Source organism: Siphateles boraxobius, unplaced genomic scaffold, assembly GCF_051911475.1.
Source record: "Siphateles boraxobius isolate OS27281-9 unplaced genomic scaffold, OSU_SipBor_1 53, whole genome shotgun sequence".
NCBI classification, from domain to species: Eukaryota; Metazoa; Chordata; class Actinopteri; order Cypriniformes; family Leuciscidae; genus Siphateles; species Siphateles boraxobius.
In genome coordinates, this window is record NW_027509175.1 from 6,829,307 (window position 1) to 6,852,892 (window position 23,586).

General features: G+C 36.4%; 3 protein-coding genes across 11 annotated transcripts in view; 2 read left to right on the forward strand and 1 right to left on the reverse strand.

The window, feature by feature from the left end:
• Positions 1 to 1,716: 1,716 nt before the first annotated feature.
• knstrn (kinetochore localized astrin (SPAG5) binding protein) lies at positions 1,717 to 5,152 on the reverse strand. 2 transcript variants are annotated; one of them, XM_077205197.1, is made up of 8 exons: positions 5,071 to 5,152; positions 4,628 to 4,723; positions 4,502 to 4,528; positions 4,289 to 4,388; positions 4,028 to 4,142; positions 3,878 to 3,939; positions 2,530 to 2,604; positions 1,717 to 2,204 (listed from the first exon to the last, which is right to left on the reverse strand). In XM_077205197.1, the coding sequence occupies exons 2-8, from the start codon at positions 4,705 to 4,707 to the stop codon at positions 2,073 to 2,075; spliced, it is 591 nt and encodes a 196-aa protein (XP_077061312.1). In that variant the 5' UTR covers positions 4,708 to 4,723; positions 5,071 to 5,152; the 3' UTR covers positions 1,717 to 2,072. The 2 variants fall into 2 exon arrangements, with proteins under 2 accessions (XP_077061312.1, XP_077061313.1); XM_077205198.1 differs by lacking the exon at positions 5,071 to 5,152 and adding an exon at positions 4,927 to 5,014 and having other exon boundaries at positions 2,046 to 2,204.
• Positions 5,153 to 5,382: 230 nt separating this feature from the next.
• On the forward strand, positions 5,383 to 18,022 carry knl1 (kinetochore scaffold 1). The gene is made up of 26 exons (XM_077205199.1): positions 5,383 to 5,469; positions 5,834 to 5,881; positions 6,672 to 6,708; positions 7,012 to 7,080; positions 7,162 to 7,247; positions 7,337 to 7,389; positions 7,596 to 7,614; positions 7,748 to 7,788; positions 8,027 to 8,073; positions 8,313 to 11,489; positions 11,636 to 11,744; positions 11,862 to 11,929; positions 12,228 to 12,326; positions 12,394 to 12,509; positions 12,632 to 12,722; positions 12,831 to 12,947; positions 13,421 to 13,508; positions 13,607 to 13,690; positions 13,783 to 13,822; positions 13,902 to 14,006; positions 14,204 to 14,304; positions 14,394 to 14,459; positions 14,592 to 14,701; positions 14,840 to 14,961; positions 15,214 to 15,339; positions 17,821 to 18,022. The coding sequence occupies exons 2-26, from the start codon at positions 5,862 to 5,864 to the stop codon at positions 17,915 to 17,917; spliced, it is 5,088 nt and encodes a 1,695-aa protein (XP_077061314.1). The 5' UTR covers positions 5,383 to 5,469; positions 5,834 to 5,861; the 3' UTR covers positions 17,918 to 18,022.
• Positions 18,023 to 22,049: 4,027 nt separating this feature from the next.
• Positions 22,050 to 23,586, forward strand: part of dmd (dystrophin) — a 114,131-nt gene continuing 112,594 nt past the window's right edge. For all 8 annotated transcript variants that reach the window (XM_077205211.1, XM_077205207.1, XM_077205212.1 and 5 more), the window contains exon 1: positions 22,050 to 22,284. In XM_077205211.1, coding sequence (XP_077061326.1) covers positions 22,203 to 22,284 — 82 coding nt within the window. In that variant the 5' untranslated portion in view covers positions 22,050 to 22,202. The remainder of the gene's footprint in view (positions 22,285 to 23,586) is intronic.

Below are 23,586 nucleotides of genomic sequence, written 5' to 3' on the forward strand. Positions count from 1 at the left end.
CAGGTCTTTTTATTTATAACTTATTGGTTACTAAATGCCAAAAAGAGTGTGCTGTGTGTACATGATGCAGACAGCAGAAATGTCATCTCCTGTACTCTTATGACACATTCACTGATGAGATACGCAGTGGCCCCAAACATATTTGGACACTTAATAATGTGTGAAGGTTTTGCATTAGATAACAAAACATTGAAAAAAAGTTGTCAGAATTTATAATAATATAATGCATTGACATTCATACAGTTTTAAGTGTGTCTTAAGTGTCCAACCCCTGGTTTCACAGACTGGTAGTCCCAGACTAAAAGGCATGTTTGAGCTGTTTTAACTGAAAGCAACTTGCACTGACATAATATGGCAAAATATAATATCAAAATATGCCAGTGCCATTGTTTTGTCTCAAGATGCACATCAGTAATGTTTTTATTTTCTAAAGCACATTTAAATGTCCTAATTGAACTAAGGCCTAATCCTGGCTTAATCTAAGCCCTGTCAGTGAAACCAGGCCAACATGTTTTTTGTTTTGTTTTTTGGCTTACTGTAAGAACACTGTATCGCTGTATTCCTGATATTGAGACTTCATCATTGTAGTGCACTTGTTTTGATTACTATGATTAAATGGATGAGATACACATTTTACAGAAAATGTTCTCCTTTCTTGTCTCAAACACACTCTTATTAAAACATTCTCACGCAGCTCAGCAGTTTTTGTCTTTCAGATCTGATCAGTAGAACACGCTGTCTGAACTGTTTTTCCGGAAGTGATCAAATGAAATGTGTTGAGGCGGTGGGTGTCATTTTTGAGCCATTTAAGCATTGGTTGCTATAGCAATGCAGGAATCAACACATGTGACAGTTTCAAAGTGAAGTGACTTTTTGTATAAGTGGACATAAGATGGCTGTATGACGAGAGCCGTCTCAATGGAAAACTGTCCTGTGCTTATGAGCATAAGAGTCTGGCAGCAGTGCAGTGAGACGGCACAAGTTATAAATGGTATATGCAGTTTATTTGGTGTAGCTATGTGTGCTACATGTTAGCTGAATTACATAATCAGATTTTTGATTACATATTATTCACACAATGGCAGTAAATTATTCATAATTTATTGATTCTCCCTAATTCTTCTTTGTACTCCTTTATATTTTCCCTTGTAAAAAACCCTATTGTGTGTCATACCGCGTAGCTTTGACTATATTCATAATATAGAATGGTCATGTAAATTTGTGATGCTTCTAAATTTGGCTATATGGGGAGGTTAGCACTTCTCATTTTTATACCATGGATGTATGAGATAAATAATTATGCAAGTTACTAAACACTACTGATATATAGCTGTGAAACACTTATGTCTTCATGGCATCCAGTGATCCACCTTCACTAATTATTGATCTGGACAAAAATACTCCAAACCTGGGAAACTTTGAATGTATATGTCATCGCTGTTTTCACGTTTATGTAATGCAAGAACTCCCATGCCTAAACTTTTTTTTGTCATACAAATACCCCTTATTTATATAAATATATATTTGCGTGTGTGCATGTATAAATATATATAAGTGATGTAACGTTCTCTGTAAAAATACCATTCTCCTCCTATGTTATGTGGTGTAAATTTCCACATCATATGGGACAATATTTGACAAGTATAGGGATTTTAATCAAAACTGGCGTAGCTCTTTAAGTCTCAGATACTATGATGAGAGTAAATAACAGCACAAAACTTTGTAAAGCATTTAATCATGTTTAGACCCAGTCATATTTGCACTGGTAATTCAAATGAAAATAGCGTACAGTCAGCATCATTCAAGAAGTGCTTTATCGTTTTAGAGGTACATGGAAAGAATTTATATAAATATCTCAACTTGTCAGCTGACAAACACAGAAAGCATTTAGGTCATGTAAAAAAAAATGTACTTGGGAAATGGTGAGTGGTGGATGTTACTTTAAATGCAACAATATGTTACACTTTCATCCAAATGCTTTTTTAAGCCAGCTCTCATTCTCAGAGTGACAGATCTCAGAAAACACCATATGGCATTGCAATATGTATGGCCAATGAAAGAGTTTCTCTCATTTATTCCATCAAGAGTCTCTCTGCCTCTCCCAAAGCTCTCTCCATTTCCTCCACATCCAAAGTGAACAATGTCCTCTCCTGCTGGAGCTTTTCATGCACTTCCGTCAGGTCCCTCATGGTGTTCTGCACTTCCTGGAAGCAAACCGAGATTGACAATATCCTCACTGAACCCATTCTAGGTCATGCCATATTCTAGTAGTTTTGGAGAGGTGCACTCAATAACATTTAGAAGCATTAGAACATTTCAAATTAATATTTCATCGGCTGTGGACCTGGCGTTATGATTAATTATACAGCCTCTAGCCCAGCAGAGTAAAATGTGTGTAATTTCATCCTCGTATAAATCAGTCTTAGTGAAACATTTGTATTAATGTTTGGTCAGTGCCGCAGGACATTCAAATCAGGATAAATAACCTAGAATTTTTGAATATTAAAAACAGAGAATACTGATACTCACCAGTAAATTTGCTGCATGCTCTTGTGTCGTCTCACCGAACAGTTTCAGCTCAGTCAGGAGATTTTGAGAAACAGTCTGTCATTAGCAAAAAACAAAATGGACAAGAAAATTATTCATTAACAGAGACCCATGTCTGTGACTCTGGTTTAACACTAGCCTTGCACTGTCAGGACTGATTCTCCAGCCAAAACATGCTATAGACTAGAATTAGTCTTATATGTCTGCTTTTACATCACAAAAGTAATCAGACCAAAAAAAAGTAAATAATCTGGTGTGAAGGCATATCAGATTATTGTACAATATGGCTGATTATATAATAAATCCATATTATATGTGCCTGCAGTGACCATTAGTCCATGTATCAGTATCTCATGTTGCCAAAAGGCAAAGAATCTAAGAAAAATTGCAGATGTTTTTTATTTTTAACACACACACACTGCGTCTTGGGAATGACAGATACATGCATTTCAGTTTTTGAGCCATTCCTATTCCAGAACAGTGGCCAGGTCACTATGTGATGCTGGAGGAGGAAAACGTTTTCTGACTTGCTCCTCCAAAACACCCAACAGATGTGGGAAAGACAGTGAAGGTGGACTCATCAGAGAACAATATATGTTTCACATTGATTTGCACTGTTGGCAAAACTTGGCACCATTGCCCAAAGGTTTGGCTATAGCAGCCTGACAATGAATATTGACTCTGTGAAGCTCCAGATGAACAGTTTTGGTGGAAACAGGAGAGTCGATGTGCGTATTTTATTCTGCAAGGAATTGGGCAGCTGTGGTTTTATGTGGATACAATCTGGGTTAGTATTCCTGGACGTCCCTTTCAGACAGCTTCCTCTTGCATTGACAGTTACTCCTGTTGAATGTGGTTCATCTTATGTGGTGGTATGCCAGCATTAACCTGATACACCAGAAAGACTTGCTGTCCTGGTCACAGATGAGCCAGCGAAACGCGTAACAACAATTCATCGTCTTTTGATCTCTTATACATCTCCCATTATGTTGTGTGGATTGCAATATTTTATGTACAGCTGTGCTATTGCTCTGCTAATTCAACGTTCACACTCAGCTCTTACTGATGGAATGTGAAATCAGTGAAGATTGGCCACTCATATACATGCATGAAACCACCAACACTAAGCTATAATGGCCAGTGTTTCAGATCCATTATCCAACCCCTGTGTGTGTATAATATATACACATATATGAACGAGCATTGTTGTAATTCATGTATAACTTTGATGTTGACTACTGTATATAGGATACCAAAATAAATATTTATTATTGAAAAATAGCATTATATAAAATAAAAATATGCAAATACAGAAATCAAAATGAGTTACCATAACTTCTCGTCTTTGTTCTTCCTTCTGTTGTGCTGTCTGACCCAACTTTTCCCCTGAAACTGAATTTGAGGCTGTTTAGATTACAACTCAACAGAACACACTGCTCTTCTTCATATGTCAATCCAGAGCAATTAAATAAATCATGACCTGGGTCAAGGTTTTCTGCAACGAGGAGGACGTGGCAGTCTCGCAGCTGTTTTTGAATTTCTCGATTTTCTCCTTGGAGGTCGGTGCATCGCAGCTCCAGTTCAGTCACTGTTTCCTTAAGAAACATGATTGTTTTGAGTATTAAATGTATTTGACTCGACTGAATTCAGCAAATATTCTAAAATAACACTGTACACTCTTTGATTAATTTGTTTTTAATGCATTTGGGCAGAACATTAAATCAATGATTAGTGTAATCACCTTCATTTCTTCAAGCTGTCTCTGCAGGTCTTCATTTGTTGTAGACAATGCTCGATTCTGCTCCCTTATATCGTTTTGTTGCCCATATCTTGTAGTTGGCCTAAGGAAATCAAAATAGTATACATTTCCTTTTTTATACAGACTGGACAGTATTATCTTACTGCTAGTGGGAACTACGTTTTTATTTGATAGGCAGACTATCATTTCACTTACACTTTCAGAGTCCTGTGCTGGCTCTTCCTGAAAAAAATATTAAATATATATTTAATTTTATTTAAAATAAAACTAGGTATTGAGGTAAAGGAAATCTTTGCTGAACGTTTGAACAAAGATGCCCACTTATTGTCGGTGTCGTTCTTGACATGTGCGGCTCTGGGCTGTGCAGAAATCGCCGCGTCTTTAGTCTGAACTCTCTTCATGTCTGAATGCAGCTTTCTGGAGAAACAGAAAATGTACTGCTTTTAATATACAAGAAGAATGAGATACAATAACACTAAAACATCGACAGAATGAATTACATTAACACCGTGTATATACACATACATAATGTAAAGAAATTATGTTTGGTTGATCTAATAAAATTCTATTTTCGAAACTATGTAGGCCTACTATGCACTGTTATGTAACGTTAACGTTACATGTCACACTTCGCTTCTGTTTCTTGTCATGTCAGCTTTTTCTTACCGTAAATGCAATGCGATTTCTAATTAAAAGATCTCACATCGTTAATCTACAGTCATAAAAATGATTTTAAAGTATGTATGAATGTGTAATAAACTCACCACACTTGGCTAATATCGATCTCCAAATAACGTTTTAAAAGCGCCCTCAATTTTCAAAATAAACTACGTCACTTCCGCTTCCTTTACATACCCGTTTTGACTGAGGTTCATTTATAACGTTAAAACTAAATGTATGTATATACACATATGTAGTGCTGTAAGATTCTTACAAAGGAAAGTAATCCAAACAAAAAGAATATCACGCGAAAGATTTTATATAATTTTATTTAAATGGTTAAAAATATTATCATCCGCTCCACTAGAGGACGCGAGAGCAGCGTGTCTGGTCTCATGCCTCACGTCAAAGTCACTAAATCGTGAGGAAGAGACGCGGCGGTTGATTTCAAATTTTGCGAAGAAAAAAAAGACAAGCAGCGAATGGAGGGGACTTACTTTTAGGTATTGTGCTTTAATTATAATTTTTTCAACTGCAAATCAGTCGTGCGATGGCATTTATGAGAGTAACACATGTTTTAAACTCGTTGAAATATCGAGGGATGTTTGTTTTCTTTAGCGTAATGTTGCTGTTGTTATGAGCGTATGAATGTCTCGTCTGACAGACAAAATAACGTTAGTGCTAACTGTTACACACACACACTGTCACTGGATTCGACAAAACTTGAGGAATACAGAACTGTTACTGTAATGTAGATAATATTTAGTCTAGAGTAATTAAAACAAATCACCCAAACGTGTTATTTGTTTATTTTATGTTTCATTTCAGGTTACTTTATAGTGTGTCTCACTTTTAATTTGGATTTAGTGCGCTGTATTATGCACATGCATTAAAGATGGAGCCGCTGAATTCAGGGTAAGTTGATTTTGTGTGTGAATCTGTAATGTTTTATCAAAAAATAAAAATGATTGTTTCGGTCCGCGCATGTCCTAAATGTTCAAAGGTTAACTTATGTGATGTGTTTTGCTGTTGGGAGCGTCAGTTCAAACTGAATAACGTTACAGAGTTCAGTTAACGTTTTGATGCATCATTAATAAATTTCCATTTGCATTGCTCTCATGCAAATGACAAAAATATTTTATTTGTATTTATGAGCTCACACCTAAAACAAGTCTAATATTTTAGCATATTAAGCATTCAGGGTTCAGTAACTTAGCCTGCTGTCACATCGTGGTGGTATGATTGAGGAAAACTGCTCAGATTGCTTGTCACCAACTTTTCATTTATTATAAGCGGCAAGTAATAGTGTAAGTAAACTCTTAGTGAGTCTTTCTTTAATATCTTATATAATGCTTGATGCTTGTGTAAATGCAATATATGTAAAGAAGCATTTATATGAGTAGCCTTTTGCTTTGAGTTGAACATTTGTTATTCATAAAATGACTGCCATTTTTTGAAAATGCAAAATAATCTTCTTAAACTTGTATACTAATCTAACTCACATTTTACCGTGGCGTTGTGCACTATGAATATGACAAATTGCTTTCGATGTTCTCTATTTGCAAGTCATTGGATAAAAGTATCTCCTTAATGCTTTTGTGAATATGTGTGTTTATGAAGTAAATGGTTTTCTTTCCTGGTAAATTTCATTATAGGTTATCCAAAAAAAAAAAACTTGTGTAACTAATTCTGCTACTTTTTCCAGTAATGAGGCAGTGAAATCCAAAAGGAGACTTTCTTCGGTAAGTATCCAGTATGTTGTGAAAATTTGACACTTTCTGATGATTTATCCTTTCTGTTGTTTTTAAAGTATAATCCAAATGGCTTCACGATCGTCACATACTAGTTTAGGATGACCTTAATACTGATTTTTAGTAATGTAAGAATATAGCCTAAAGCCTACACAATAATGATAGGTGATTAAGGTTAAGTGTCCCAATTTACCTGTATTCACTCTATTGCAGCCTGAAAGTGTCTTCACAGTGTTTATACATTTCTAATTGTCTGAAAACAGTAAATAGTTCCTCTTGATTGTCCTCTGACAGATTTTAAAAGCTTCTCGGACATCTATGAAAGTACTTGGATCTGAGCAAGAGGAACAAAAGGTGATTAAGGTACAAAAACCTTTTTTTTTTTTTTTTTTTTGCTTTATTCTTTAAAAAAAAATGTATTTTACTATGTGAATGTTTATGAAGGAGGAAATTGCCAAACCTGTAGAGAAGAAGAGAATTTCCCGAAGAGTGAGTTTTGCCACTACAAATAATGTTCGAGTCTTTACAAAGTAAGTGCAATAATGTTGACCCAAAATAACGTTGAAACTAAATATAGGCCTATTTAGATTGTTAATTTACGATGTTTAAAATTTCACAGAGATGTGAAAAGTGAATCTCCTGTTCTGGCATCCATACAAAACACACATGTTGGTGAGCACTGAGCAGTTTACTTGTTTAAATGTTTCTTGTTTTTAACTTGTTCTAGTTTTTATGTGATTTTATTGGAGAGTTATGGTTTAGGATTATGTGTACAAGTTCTGTCAAATGAAAAGTATAAAATATTTCTGTTGCAACTTGCATATATAAAACACTGACAGACTGTTATTTGCTTTACTGTGTTCTGTTAAATTTATCAGGAGATAGACCAGATGAAAAGTAAGTAATAGATTATACTATTTCATTGTTTTCTAACTGACATGTTGTTCAAGTTTAAACATGTTTGATGGTTGTGTGTATCCACATGAAGATATATGAAAATCTGTAACTTTATTTTTTCCTCTAATGACAGGCTTCTGTGTTTTGTTGATGAGGGAAATCACCAAATCAAAGGTAGTTTTCAAGAAAAATGGTCAAATATTGCTGACCAATTGGGACCATTGTTCTCCAACCTTGTTCGCATTGCATGTGTTATTATTCAAAATTAGAGTGTTCACTTAGCCTATGCATAATTGCATAAATGTTGTTTACTGTAACATAATCTATTGATCTAATGCTTGTATTTACATAATTCCTGAAAATTATTCTCATTGTCAAAGAGTGAACCACTAAACCTTTCCATTTCTTTCAGGCCTGGAAACATTGTTGAACACTCCTCTTTATCTATCCCAGCATAAGGTAAATACTAATCTAAGGCTGCAGAGGCAAAAATATCATGAATTTTCAGACTTCTGCAGTTTATGACATCCCTGATTAAGTAAGGATATGCTGCCACAGACATTTAATTTGGAGTGTTTGAGCATACAATGCTATTTGATGATAGTCAGTACCTACTACTGAGTTTTTGTATTAATGTCTCAATGAAACCCACCTTGTCTTGACACATGCTGATTATTATTACCTTTCTCAAATTGTAGGAGAATTTCTTCTCTGATCCAGTCTTACAAGATGACTGTGTGGATAGAACAATGCTGCTCGGAGAGAATACTGGATACATGGATATTACTCAAAGTCACACAATCACAATTGATAAGGATTATGAAATTGAAGAAGAACCAAACTCAGATTGTAGCTTCAAAGTGGCTCAGACAGTCTGTGGTGATCAGAATGTTGCAAGTCAGAAGGGTTTGCCACGTGAAGCAAAAGCAGAGAGTAAAAAAGCTGCAACAGACCCAGACTTTAGTGCTTTTCTCGCCGGTATGTGCTTACCCACTGTAAACACCATTAAGCCCCCAAATTCAGAAAATGAGCTTGAAACTGTCTTCTGTTCAGCCAATACAAGCGAAATGGAAATTGATAAGGAGAATCACTTACCATCTTTTTTATTGAAGCAACATCCAGGTGGCAAGGGTCAGGGCCTTCAACGGAGACGATCCCGTGTTACATTTGTTAAAGATGACGATATAGAAACAACCATGAGTCACACAGTTGTAGTTGAAACCAAATATGATGCTCATCCTCTTGCATCCTCCATTTCTGAAAATCAAGAAAGTGTTAAAGTTACAGGAAATATCACTCACAATGTCCAGGCTGCTCTAGATCGCAATAGATCACATTCTTTCTCTGAGGAGGACATTCCGATGGAGATGACAGGGGCATTTGATTTAGCCGTTCAAGAAAAAGACCACACACTGAATATGAAGGAGCAATCTCAGTCTCCAATTCCCAAAGTAAGAAGGATGTCATCCTTTAATGTGATTGGAAATGGGGAGGCAACAGATCAAAACATAACTGGTTGTTTTCAGAGCAATCTCTCAATAGTCAAAACTGCTAATTTTGATGATATGGAGATTACTGGGGCTTTAGATGTATCTATTCAAGAAAAAGAGGACATTCTGTTTCCCAAACGAAGCCGTATGTCCACTCTTGATGCTTTTGGAAATGGAGAAATAGTGGATCAAAACAAATCTGGCAACAACTTGATAGCTCCAACGGCTAATAATGATGTTACAGAGAAGACTCAGTCACAGGCTGTTGTTTTCGAGGCCAAACCATCAAGTGGAAACAAGCCATTTAGCAACTCAAGGAAGAGTTTCTCTCTTGTGTCTGTATCCAGAACTGTTCAAGAAGATGAGCATGCAGGAATTATCAAGGAGGAAGCTCTGCATCCAATATCCAGTGGAAGCAAAATGTCCTGTTTTAATTTGGTTGGAAATAAAGAGATATTGGATCACAACAAATCAGCCCACCTCTCCATTGCCCAAACTGCAAATTCTGATGATATGGAGATGACAGAGTGTCAATCTATTTTTCCAGAGGCTAAACAGGTCAGTGGAGACAAACCATTAAGCAACTCAAGGAATAATTGGCCTCCTATGAACATTGACTCAAACCGGGCCTGTTTAGGAAGTGCTGATACAGGTACAGTACCATTCTCCGCTAATCAAACTATAACTGTTGTTGCACCTATGGAGATGACTGAAGTACATATGGCACCAGTCAGTGAGCGAAAGCAAAAAGCTTTAATGACTCCAAGAAAGTCAGGAGCAAGGATGGTGTCCTTGATGTCTTATCCTGAAAACGCTGAAACTGATAACTGTCAGACCAATTTCTCCAACCTTGCTGACATGGACATGACACAATGTCAGACTCAGACTGTTGTGCTTGAGGCTGAATACGGCAAACCGTTCAGTAAATCAAGGAATAGTTTGAACCCTGTATCTACATTCTCCAGTCATGATGTTGACGATATGGAGATAACCCAGGCACTCACCGGAAATATCATGTTAAAGAGCTTTCTATCCAATAAGGAAAGGAAGCATGAGAGTAATCGGTTACCTACAGCACAAAGCTGTCAAAGGCTGGATGAGTCTGACTGCATGAAACTGACATGTCAAGCCAGTGCATCCAATATAGCTATCCCCTGTGTTTATGATGAAATGGAATTAACAGGATGCAACACAATTGTAGTTGACTCAAGAAGCACATTGGCAGCAAGTGTTTCAGAGATCAAAGCAAATGAAAGTGCACTTAGGGCATCAACATCTGTTTATAGATGCACAGTGTCAAGTGAAGAACAAAATGAGGTGATTGAATCTGCCAAGTGTGCTATTAACCATGTCTTCCCCTCAAAACATGTTTCTGATCTTGATGGCAAAAACCTTAAATGCAACAACGCAGAGACAATGTCATATGACCCTGCTGACTTGCAAGTGAACAAATACTGCGAAATGGCACATCCAAGCAATGTGATGACGACTGATGACGAAAACGACATGCAGATTAAAAAGACCCTAACAATGACCATTGAAATGGAGAAAAGTGTTTCGTTTGACCAGAGAGAAGCCAATATAAACACTTCCAATGGTTCTAGAAATGAAGAGGAGACTCAAGGTCTTCGGCCTAACAAGGAACAAAGTACAAGCTCAGTCCAACATGAAGGTTCCTCCTCAAATGAGTCCGTTGCTGATTCCTTCAGTAAAGAAGAACTAAAACCTGCAAAAGCAAGACGGAGAAGTCTAGCAGATTTTCAAATGGAGCTTCAAAATATTTCACGACGTATCCAGGAAGACCAAAAAGTGATGACAGGAAGCACAACTGCACCTCTGCCTTCTAGTTCCTTCCCAGAGATTTCCCTTAAAGAGCATCGTGAAACTGAAATTTCTTCTGAGCCAGCTTCAAATGTCACGCCTAATGTTAAGCAGAAAAATGAGAAGACCACGCCTTTTAGTCTTAAAAAGCCATTCTCATCAAGGTTGTCATTGTGTGGTATTGTGCCAAAACTACCGAAACGAAATACAACTGTAACTCCAAACAAAACTGTGACCATACGTACAAATGATTTACGAAATCTACAACTAGAGAAACATTTTGATGTTGTTGAACAAAATAGCAACTTTAAAACAGTCAATATTAATGACGAAGAGTTTCCTGAAATGAGCAGTGAAGAAGATATATCAGGGAGTCTTGAAAATTGGCCAATTAACAAGCAAGATGAACTGGATGGTTCTTTGGCTGTGCCTATAAATGAAGAGCTTTTTGAGGATGATGTCTTTGAGTCAGGTACGAGCACGAGTCCATGTTTTAAAAGGCCTTATCCAGAGGAAGATCATATTACATCAGAACAAACCAAGAAAGCCTACATCTCTGACATGGTATGAACAAAATATAAATTTTTAGTTTAATACTTTGATTGCTTGGTATTTCCTGCTACATGCTCAGAGGTTGTTCTGTAATAAAGTGTTAAGCGTGGGCTCGATTGTGCATTATTATGCTAATGCCTGAGATTCTGTCTCCTCAGGGGCCTGACTGTCATGAAGCTGCTGTACAGTGGGAAGGTAATTTTACAAGGCATGCTGCTCAAAATCCCAAGGCAAAGAAAACTGAAGATACAGGAGTCTCTGAATCCAGTGAGTTGGTTGTGTCAGTTCTCAGACACGGTGAACTGTTTATGCACTTATGCAAAAAATTAAGAATTTTTCAATGGTTTTTTTTTTTTTTTAAAGAAAATGTGATCTGCTTTACAGCTCTCAGATACTCGCAGTTTGACTCTCATATGGATGGGACGCTGGATAATGTATTTGATTTCAACAAGGTAGCAGTATTCACCCACACATTATCTCCCATATTAGAAGGATTTTTTTGTTTATTGTGTATCCACTATGGTGGTTGTTCAGGATCTTAACAAACCTCTAACCCAAGGTATTACACTTTGCTGTGTAACTTGTCCCAGACTATAAATACGACGGACATCAATAATACGTTAAATTGTGTGCTTTTGTTTAGGGAAGGTGTGCTTGTGCACCCTTACATCTTTTGCATGTGCAAGACCACTTACATTTTCTTTTGAAAATATACAAATCTGGGTGTTTATCTCATTCTTGTATTTCCAGAAACTTGAGGACGGAAGCATCACAGTGAATGAGTTCCTAAGCCACTTTGGTATCAACTTCGTCATCCACAGATCTAGAGCAAGTGCTCTTCCTGACAGTGTAAGTGGTCTGGCTCTCTTTATGAACATAATATGTGACAGTTTTTAACACATTTTTCCTTTTTCAGTGTAGGGCTGGTGATACACGCACAATGGAAGATTTGCTCAAAGAGAAATACATATACCATCCCAAGCAGAGAGTGTATGAGCAAGACTGTAAGAACCTCACAGAGATAGTGGAAAGGTACGTACTAGTCTGGTTTTGATAATGCTGTAAGACACTCACTGCAGATTTTTTTTTGTGTGTGTGTTTTTAACTGACAAACTATTTTTGTGAATTATTTTGTGAAACTAATTTCTCCATAGACTTAAAGAACAAATGCCTGAACAAGAGAAATCCCTGGGATGCATCAATGGAGCCCTTCAGCAACAGATATGCACTCTCTCTAAAGAACAAGTATGTTGTTTTTATAGCCAATTTTGAGGCATTTTATGTTAAATCAATAAAATCCTAGCATATAGCGTTCATCTTTGAGAAGTCTTCATGCTTGTTCGTTTTCCTCAGTTAAAAAGCTTTGGATCCAAGTTGAAAGAGCGAAGACTTTACTTTGGAAAGAGAAGCAAGGCACATTCTCATGAAATTAAAGGAGTCTTGTACTCCGAGCTCATTAGATCTACACAGGTAAAGGCATTTTTGTTTATTTTGAAACGTTGAAAAGTAAAACTATTCTTTAATCAAAAAATTCCTCTTTGTTTCTCATCTTAACATCCAGATTAGAGAAATTCTGATACATAGACCCTAAGAGATTTGTTGATGATTTGTTGATTCCACATTTCCAATGAAAACCGTAATTGGAAAGGGCAAAATGAAGGACTCTACCTTTTTTTATAATAAAAAATAAAAATCACAGCCATAAACTTGATTTACTGCTGCTAGTATTTTATTGGACATAATTAGTAAGTGCAAGATCATCAGTATTTTCAGTCTGTTTTCCCAGAAGAAAGGATTGTTCATTTTAGATACATTTATCTGCTAAATGTTATTTTTGCATATATCTTTTATTAACTTTTTATTTTATTAGAGGGCCTCAGTGCTAACCGACATGAACTAAAAGCCTTAACTGCTGTGTATCTGAATTTCCCTTATACAATTAGGATGCAAAGCAAAGCCTGATATCTAAAATCAAAGAGACAGATGGAATTATGGAAGACTTGGATGGGTGCATTAATGATTTAGAAACTGGTATGGATTTTTTCTCTGCTCTGTTTCATGTTTGAATGTATGTAATATAAATGTCCACATAATCATAGTGAAATAACACACTGCTTCTTCTACACTAGAACTTGCAACTGTAGAGGCCATGATCATGGGAGATCATCTTGATGCTTCTCAAACCAGACCAGCCTTAAAAGCCAAGGAAGAGGGTAAGTTTACTTCTATACTATTGAATTTTGCAGCTTTGTCAAGCTAAGAAAGATATAATGGTTTGTCTGTGTTTTTCCCTCTCTACTGACAGATTTGAAAAGGCTTAATTCAGATATCACTGTGAAGGAGAGGTATGTTCGTCTATCCACACCATAAGGAATGTTTAAGATACAGATTTTTGCTGAATGCTGAAAAAGCTTATCATTTCAGGGAAATTAGTGAGCTGGAGATTCAGCTTAGGACTTTGGAGGGCCAACAGGAAAAGCTGCGAGGAGAATCAACTAGCCTTAAAAGTCACCTGGCAACCTTGAACAGGTTTTTTCCCGCTTTTGTTTAAAATCCTTTGTAGTGGCACTTTGGCATCATGTGACAAAAACAAATGCTATACTAGAAATTACTAGATGTTTGGTTCGGTAGGTGAAAGATTTATTTATTTGTACCACTATACCTATCCCATATATTTTGCTATGTAAATAGATATTGTGCTGAAGGCATGATGATTTGTCTTTCAGTTTGAACGAGTGGCGTCTTGATGCGGCAGATGAAAGGGGGGCCTTGTTTACCTTCCTTCACAACACTGTGCATCTGCAGGTGAACCTGCAAGTACCTGCTGGTGAGTTAATTATCATTTATAATTACTCCTAATGCCTTTTCATAGTTATCACATTTAACAGTAGCATAAAATACTCTCATGTCTATTAGAAACAGAATGGATGACTGAGGATGTGGAGCGAAGTGTAGATGTATGCTTTCAGTTGCAGCTGGATGGTAAGTGAACAATAAATCAGCTTATCTTTTCATTTTATTTATGTATTTATTTATTATTAAATATTCAAAATCCACTTCATATAAATTTTTTTCCTGATGATTACTTTTTTCTTTCCTTTTTTTTTTTTAAAGTGGAAAAGTCTGAGTGTCATGCAAGCATGGTTCACAAGTTACTCGCACTATACTGTCAGTCTCAAACTCAATGGACAAAGAGGTACCCAACTACCCGACATATACCAGAGGTAAGCATGTACATTGTAAATTAATATTTAAATGAAAGTATCTAAAATATTTATAGACATTGTTTTGCTACAAAGGTTTTTGAGAAAATACAAGAACAAGATGAGAAGTCTCAGTGTTGTCGGGTCATTTCTCAACAGCTGCTTCATGACATTAGTTTGGTGGTGAGTCGTCTCAGGCTCTTAGGTGAGGAGATTCACCGGCTGAAGAAGTGGGGAGGATTGAAGCTTCGCATCCTGAGGATCAACTGTATGGACACACAGTAGGTTACACCTTTCAGTGCACATTTACTAGCTTACTACTCGTGCACTTTTCCTTGGCCTTTTGAGCTGTGGTGCTTATGTGTATGACATAGATTCCAGTTGTGACATTTCCCTTTTGAAACGTGTCAAGGTTTTTGAAAAATTTGAAATGTGCCTACTTGAAGACTCCTGCTTTTAAGAAAGATTGTATTCATGATGACAATTTTTTTTCTCCCTCTCTCTCTTCTTTGTTATTGTTTTTACTTTTTCAGAGTTCATATTGTCTTCTCAAGCCTGAAAGCATTTGAAAAGTTTGAGTTAAGTCTGATGGTCACTCCAGACTATCCCTTTGGACCACTTCACATACAGGACTTCAAAAAACACATGGGGAATACAAGGTTTGAAAGCAATTCACATTTTTAGATCACAATGCGTTTAAATGTTATCTGGCTTTCTGAGTGGAGATAACATCACCGTCATAAGAAAGAATTTTTATTAGACAGAAATATTGTGAAGTCTCTAGGCAGCGTTTAGTGAAACACAACAGCTTTCCAAGTTTCCGCTTCACCACAAACCAATTTTACTTTTATATTTTAGTCTAAATGCAAATGATCTATGGCTAAGCCACTAGGCTTGCTACGGTAGTCGGTGTTACACGGTGTTCAGTCGCAACACCGGTTTCATCACTTGCCCACTGCGACACCGCGGTGAAAAAACAAAAAAATTTTTTTTAAAGCATTCAAATATTTAACGTAATTACACCGTATCCGTTTTTTTCTGTCACCCGTTGACTAGCGTTGTATGATCACGCTCTTATTAATGTGAATGCTTTTAAGCGCGACAAGATTAGAGAGACCGCGCTATGAGTCCTGCCTATTACACACACGCGCGACCCACAGAAAAGACGCGCGTCAGTATCGAGTTTATGCCAAAATGTCCGTTTTGTTGAGTGTCCTCATAAGAGCAGTATTAATTAATTTAAATAAAGTCTTAAATTAACGTAGAGATTTGTGAGAAAATGGGACGTGTGTCAGATCGCGTCTCTGTCAGCAGCGGCTGGTCTTCAAGTGTCACTCATGTTAATCATAGAACGAGAGTAAATTACTCACTCAGACACTCAGATTCAGGATGATTATTTTACCGGTATCCTAATAATCATGAATGCACTCTTTTAACACATCTCCGTCGAGCGGCTTCTTCACGCAAAAGAAAAACTCTTCATGAAGTGCAGTGAAATTCAGCGATCTATGGCGTTTCCTGATGGATCATGTTTGTTCGTTAACTTCATTTTATACGTGCAACTCATGTAGCCTACAAGGACACTGACAACGCGCTGACAGACAGGACCGATCAGGTAATATTTAATATGAAACAAAGTCTCAACTTTCAAATTTGGTCAGTCAAAGAAAATGAAACAGTAAATAGGCCTACCGTTTTGTGGCTCTAATGTTTCGTGACGTGAGAGATTGCCTCAGTTAAAGCCAAGTTCAAATCCACCGACGTTAATCTACTAACTCTCCTGACTGCTTTGTCGGACAAAATATGGTGGATTTTGATTTGTCAGATCGCATCAAACTCCATGTGAAGGATGAATTGACGCTAATTTAAAAGTGAAGTGCACACTGCTGTACCAGCTTTTTATAAGCGATGTAAAAACAAATTAGTTTCGTTTTCAAATTAGCGCCAATTCAGCGCACAATAACAAAACAGTGTTGCTCCGCACGACCACCAATTATGCATGCCTGCAAACGCGCGCATTTTACGTTTGCCTTTAAATTAGTGATTTAAAAAGCCCCCGCCGGTGATACCGGTATTACCGGTGTTTTCACACGTCGATTAACCGGTGGGAAAATATCCTCACCGTCACACCCCTATAAGCCACGCCTCCAAATGCGATGATGCGAGCCAATCATAGTGTGCATAGCTAACCCAATACACTCTGACATTCTCTGCATCCTCGTCCATTGAAATGCATTGCAGTTAGTCAGTTTTCATTCGTTTTTATGTTTTTTCTTGTCATTTTAAGTTTAAAATGGTCAAACGGTGTGCATAGGGTACATGCAACTCCGACACTAGGTATCCCGAGAGGCTGGGCGATGGTTTGTATTTTTTACCCTTTCCCAAGCCAAATCTCAACCGAGATAAGTGTCTGGATTAAGTTATGCGGTAGACCACAACACCAACTAAACGTGGATAAATTAAACAAGGATGTCTCCATCTGTTCTAAGATAAGTCAACAACGTATTTGAACGTTAGCTTCTATCTGCGTTGTGCATCATGTCACTTAGCTTCATTAACGTATCTGTAAATAACCGAGATGACAAATGTTAGCAATGTTGTTCTGAATGATTCATGTAAATACTGTAGCACCAAACTAACAGAGAGGTACTCTTGGTAAAGATGGTAAAAAGGCTTGTCCTGGAAACGTATGCAACTTAGACCTGTACATATTTAATTTGATCATGAACCATTAATTGCATATTGAAGCACAACATTTTAGGCAACTTTCTACCAAAATATAATCTATATAATCTTTCTGTCTCCAAAAATCATCAATTGCCTCCTGTGAAATGTCTTTTACTGTGACAGCTGCCATAGCGCCTGTCACCGAACGTTGACTGTTTGTCCGAGTGAGTGGAGGGGGCGTGGCTTAGCCATAGGTCAATTCTCATTGGTGCTAAGTGTCAATATTTTGAATACATTTGAATAAATCCTATTTTAAAAAGAATTTCTCATTAATCGACAAGTGTTCCTTGGCACGTGAAACTGAAAATATTACCAACAGCTACAATAATGTTCACTTTATTGAGGTTTTCACGTAAAATGTTAATTTTGTGTTACTCTTGTGTCCCGTGTTTTGTGCTTTCTGTCTTCTGTAGGTTGAGTCAAATTGAAGACATCCTTTCATCAGTCAAACCAGCCAAGAACTATCTGACAAAAATCCTCAAGAAGATCCACGATGATCTCCTGTGCTAAAATCTCAAGTCTTGTTTACTCTTTTCTTTTCAGTCTTTTAAATGTTTGTATATATTGACGTTTGTATAATCAAAAAATAATAATTAAAAATGTAGTCACAAACCACATTAAGTTTGCTCGCATTCTTTACATTTCTTGGCCCATTATTATGATTGGATCCTTTTCTATTGTTGTTGTTATGAATCCAACTATTAGAATATGATAATAATAAAAAAAAATCAGCCCTGTATACTACTACTAAATATAATCACATATGAAGAAGAATGCAGGGAATCTTGGTGATTGGAGTGAACGATGGCAGTGATGCTCCATGGCCCCCATTTTTGCTCTGCTTGATATGGATGTTCATTATGGTTTTAAGTTTGGAAATGTTTGAATGATATTTCCATAAATTAAATGTTCCACATAGAAAATCATCCTCTTAACCAAGTCTATGCGACTTGGTTAAGAGGATGATTTTCTATGTGGAACATTTAATTTATGGAAATATCATAAATAATAGGAGATTCTTATAGGATTCTTGTAACAGGTTAGTTTCTGGCTTAATTATGCATTAAGCCAGAAACTAACCTGTTACAAGAATTTAAGGTAAATAACTACCTTACCATTACATGCCATTCCAAAAAAGGGTGGTAACAAACCGCAACTGTTCATTTGTATATCATGTTTCAAAAGGCTAGTTTGGCCGCGAACCCAACCAGCAATCTCCTATAAAGACGTGAACAGAAGAATGACTTTTGTTGTTTAGAGGTAATCATTTGTTACTGTCAGCTAGCTGTCACGTAATCAAGATTTAATGCCACGACACCACAGGAGAAGATTTTAGGAATGATGCTGACCTTTGACAAGACTTCTACTGCATGGAGAAAAATGGATGGGCTTTGTTGATCTCAGAGAGGATGCACAAAAACTGACAGTGAAGAAATGTTCCTGTACACAAGCATTACTGCAATGCAGCCAGGTAACAGTGAAAAACATCAGAGTGCAATAAGACTAAGAGTATATTGAAAGTGCACAATGTTGGTACTGACCGTGTTTGCAGAATCCATCTTCTGCAGCAAGACTTTGTAGCACTGAAAACCAACATACAGACTTTGAGTGGCAGTTGTCCCACATCATTTGCTTGGATATACATGGAATGATGGATCCCTGACTTCTTGTCAAGGTAACTTTATATAACACCTTGTTTATTTTTGTCTTCACTATATGATGCAACCAAGGTCAACGCAAAGTATAGTGCCATGAAGTCACAAAGAACATAAATCTTTGAAGCAAAGAAATAGATGCCCATTAGCTTAGCCTCTAAAGCAATGGGTGAGTTTAAAAAACTCAAAATGCCATGGGCAGACCTGCTTCAGTGATCTTTAATTACTCTGTCCATGTCGTTTCTCACACAGCATTAGTGTGATTTTATAGCACTGAAACTCTGAACATGATACTATCTGGACACAGTCCAGGAAATTGGGAATGAAGAGGAATCTAGTTGGCTATGGTTGACAGACAGTGCTTATTACTACGTCACAGCTGACATCATTCTGTGATTTGCATTATAAAAGAATGTCCTCGACAATTACAGAGATGTTAATGAAAGTAATTGACCTTACAGGGCACAGAACAGTTTATTTAAAGGCTTGGATTTAGATTCAGCATGAAATGCCATTAGCAAACAGCTTTGCTTTTGTAATGTGACTCATTTCTAATTGAAAGGAGTTGTGTGGACTACTTTTATTGTGCTTTGGGTATTTTAGAAAGCTTGAAAGTCTGCCAAACTTGGATTCACCCCAAAATGCATCTAATAATCAGTGGGGGTTTTGGATAATGAACATGTTTTAGATTGTTTGCAAACACAGCAATGAATTCTAATAGTAAAAATGTTTAAGAATGTTTTAGTATTAGGCATTTCTATGCATGCACTCTACTTGTTTGGCAGTTTTTGAACCCAAATATTGATATTGTGATTGCAATGGCTCTCAGGCTGCAATTATTGAAAGATGTGCTATTGCAGGTATCTTGTTTATTAAACCAATTTTTGGATATTTTTTTGTTTTCCTCTTCTCATCAATTTGATCAGGCTGCTTAAAACATCCTGTGGATGTCAAAACATGTTTACTGAGTTAGAGCTATATTGCTCTTATGTTAATGATTCTGTTTCCTGCTAGTTTATGTGGCCTCTTTTGTGAGTAGGCAACAGATTGTTTTTGTTTATTTCATTTATTCTTTCTCTGAAAAGACCTTCAGAAGGCAAACAATCCCAAAGACATAAGAGCCGGACAGGCTTTTTTTTTTTTTTTTTTTATTCCATTAACTGAATTACAAAGTACACTGGTGTAAGCCTTATTCCCCCTTGATCAAATATTTTACTGATATCATGCCAGCGAATTCTGTTTACTTATTTACACTCCCCATGCCATTACAATAATCAAGCAGAATTGAATTTTATTTATATTTCTGAAATGTGTTCTTGCATCAGAATGGTGTTTTAGACGAGTCAGATCCAATATGGGTGCACATACTGATGAGTCTACACCGTATATATTGAAAAATACCTCCCAAAGTGTTTCTATGCAGCATTAAAGCTTGATGCAGGTTCCTATTCCTATTATGCATAATTTATCAGTGTATGCTATTTCAAAGAAAAAAGGTTGTCTTTGGTTTTCATGAAAATGAAATAAATTGTTCAGCACCTAGGCAACATGGACAGGATTCAGGAAAGAAAGGTTTATCATCAACTTGTATATATTGGAGTCAGTAAGATATTTTTTGAAAGAAATTCATACTTTTATTCAGCAAGGATACATCAAATTGATTAAAAGTGGCAGTAAAGACGTTTATAATGCTACAAAAGATTTCTATTTCTAATAAATACTGCTCTTTTGAATTTTCTAGTCGTCAAAGAATCCTGAAAAAAAAACATTTTCCACAAAAAAGAGTCAGAACTGTTTTTAACATTGATGATAATAAGAAATGTTTCTTAAAACGATAGTTCACCCAAAAATGAAAATTCTGTCATCATTTACTCACCCTCAAGTTGTCCCAAACTTGTATACATTTCTATCTTCAAAAACAAAACCAAAAAAAAGATATTCTGAGGACTATGGAAGGCAATGGGGTTCATCAACTGTTTGGTTACCCACATGCTTCAAAATATTTTAATTTGTGTTCAGCTGAAGAAATAAATTCATACAGGTTTGGAAGAACATGAGGGTGAGTAAATGATGACAGAATCTTCATTTTTGGTTGAACTATCATTTGTAGCACCAAATCAGAATATTAGGATGATTTGTAAAGGATCATGTGACACTGAGGACTGGAGTAATTGATACAGAAAATTCAGCTATACCACAACAGGACTCAATTATATTTTAAAGCATATGAAAGGGATAGTACACCCAAAAATAAAAATACTTTCATATTACTCACTATCATGTACTTCCAAACCCGTAAGGCTTTCGTTTATGTTCGGAACACAAATGAAGATCTCTTTAATGAAATCTCAGAGCTTTCTGTCCCTCCATTGACAACTCTGTGACTCATCAAAAAGTTTATAAAGAGATCATAAAACGAATCTGTATAAATTAAGTGGTTTATTCCAAATTGTCTGAAGAGACTTGATCACTTTATATGATAAACCGTTTTAATTTAGGCTTTTAATCACATATAAACATTCATCAACTCACACATCAGTTGTGTTAAACGGAAGCTCAAGCATGTTCTCTTGACGTGAGGGAACCAATGAGGTTAATTCTTGTGTTACGCAGCATGTTTGAGCTTCCGAAGGTTGGTCACTAAAGATTTGGAGATTCGAATCCCAAAGGGAGTAATCTATGAGCTATAACCATTGAGTCTTTGGGCGAGACACTTAACCCCACATTGCTCCGGAGGGACTGTTGCTGTAATTAAGTGTAGGAAGTCACGCTTGATAAAACTGTGAACTTGAGGGTTTTTTTGCAAGAGCATTTATTGGTCATTTGTTGACTGATCCTTTACTGTTAGGAAAATCTGTATTTGTGCGTAAGAGTAAAATGAAGCGGGCCTTCATACCAACTCTCTATTTTAAGGCGAGTAGAGTTTGCCACCTGTCTCTGCTTCTCTGGATGCCTTAACAGCTCGTTTCCCCCTATCATAACAGTTCACAGACAGTCTCGTCCCCGTGTCATTCACAAAAATTTCGGTTTGTTCAGAGGGCAGTGATTCCCGTCATTGGTGGGCTCTTGGTGTGTCTGTTCTTTTTCTGTTTATAAAACTACAGGATTGAGGGATTCAACGGCAGTTTGGATCTTATGTCATGGCTGAAGCAGTGAGCCTACAGGACCAATTGGAGGAAGGTATTGAGGATGAATTCGGAGAAATCATAAAAACTCGATCAGGTAGGAGAAATTATTATTTATTTAGTTAAAGGGAAGTCTTATTTCCTGTATATGCATTTGAATGGTTAATTCATGTTAAAATATGGCTTATTTATTGTTGTTCAGTTTCAGAAGAGTTCTTAGATATACATTGGTAACACTTTTCAACAAGACGTTCTACTGACTATAAGTAACTATGCAACTACATGTCAACTTATTCTATACTAACCTGAACCCTAACACCTAACCTTAAACTAACAGTCTACAAATACTCTGAGAGTTAGCGGACATGTTGTTGCAAAGTTACTTAATATAGTTAGTAGAATGTCTAAAGTGAACCATCGTAATAAAGTGTAACCAATTTATTTCTTAATCATAATCACTACGATTTGTAATTTCACTCCTAGCCACATTCTAAATGGAATTTAAAAAAAAAATATATATATATAAATAAACATTTACATCAACATATTTGTTGGTGAAAATATTACGGCATCATATTTTCATATTTCTTTATCTCTGTTGTTCATTATTTTGTAACGCAGATCAGACACCATTTTGAACAGTCCTCTTTAAAATCTAATTTCTGCCCTGTGCTCCACCCTGAGTGAGTTCATATCTATTTTTTTTTTCATCACTGTCATCCAGTATTCAGTAGGGATCATGAGTGATCTATAAATGCTCTCTGGTGGAAATAGGACAGGTCTTAAAGAGCTTGAAATAGTTGCAGCTGCCTGGTGTTGGGTTTCAGTGTTTTAGATTTAGCCGTGTTGTTGGCTTTATTTTATTTTTATTTTTTTGGCAAGAAACTCTCTCTCGTGTTTTCAATGCGAGTATGTTTATGATCAGCAGTGAAAGTTAGGAGAAAGTAGCAAAATGAGTCAACAGCTTGTTGATCACAGCCAGAGGACACAAACAGTACTGTAAACCTCCGAGAACAGAGCTTTAATAGAGGACATCTGTTTTCTGTGCTGAATCACGCTATACACTGGTTATTTAATGGTTGTTGGGTTTAGCGGGAAACCTTTGGTTACACATTATTTTAAGGTGCCCTTGTTACAGTGTAATTATACAATTAAGTAATATTGATTAATAACATGCACTTATATAAGGGTTAGGGTTTGGTTTAGGGTTAGTTACATGTAACTAATGCACAAGTTACTGTTATTTCTATAGTAAATACATGTGCAATCTGTAACTGGGACACTGTAAAATAAAGTGTCACCTAACCTTTTATCAATAACCAATTATCACTGTCCGGGATTCTTTGGTGTGTATATATATATATATATATATATATATATACAGTCAAACCAAAATGTA

Excerpts from the sequence above, each read along its gene's own strand:
- knl1 (XM_077205199.1), top strand. The coding sequence starts at position 5,862 with ATGGAGCCGCTGAATTCAGG. Across the intron at positions 6,709-7,011 it reads CCAAAAGGAGACTTTCTTCG|ATTTTAAAAGCTTCTCGGAC; the intron begins GTAAGTATCCAG and ends GTCCTCTGACAG. Across the intron at positions 14,702-14,839 it reads CTACCCGACATATACCAGAG|CTGCTTCATGACATTAGTTT; the intron begins GTAAGCATGTAC and ends ATTTCTCAACAG.
- knstrn (XM_077205197.1), bottom strand. The coding sequence starts at position 4,707 with ATGAAGAGAGTTCAGACTAAAGACGCGGCGATTTCTGCACAGCCCAGA. Across the intron at positions 4,143-4,288 it reads GACAGCTTGAAGAAATGAAG|GAAACAGTGACTGAACTGGA; the intron begins GTGATTACACTA and ends ATGTTTCTTAAG. Across the intron at positions 2,605-3,877 it reads AACAAAGACGAGAAGTTATG|ACTGTTTCTCAAAATCTCCT; the intron begins GTAACTCATTTT and ends TGCTAATGACAG.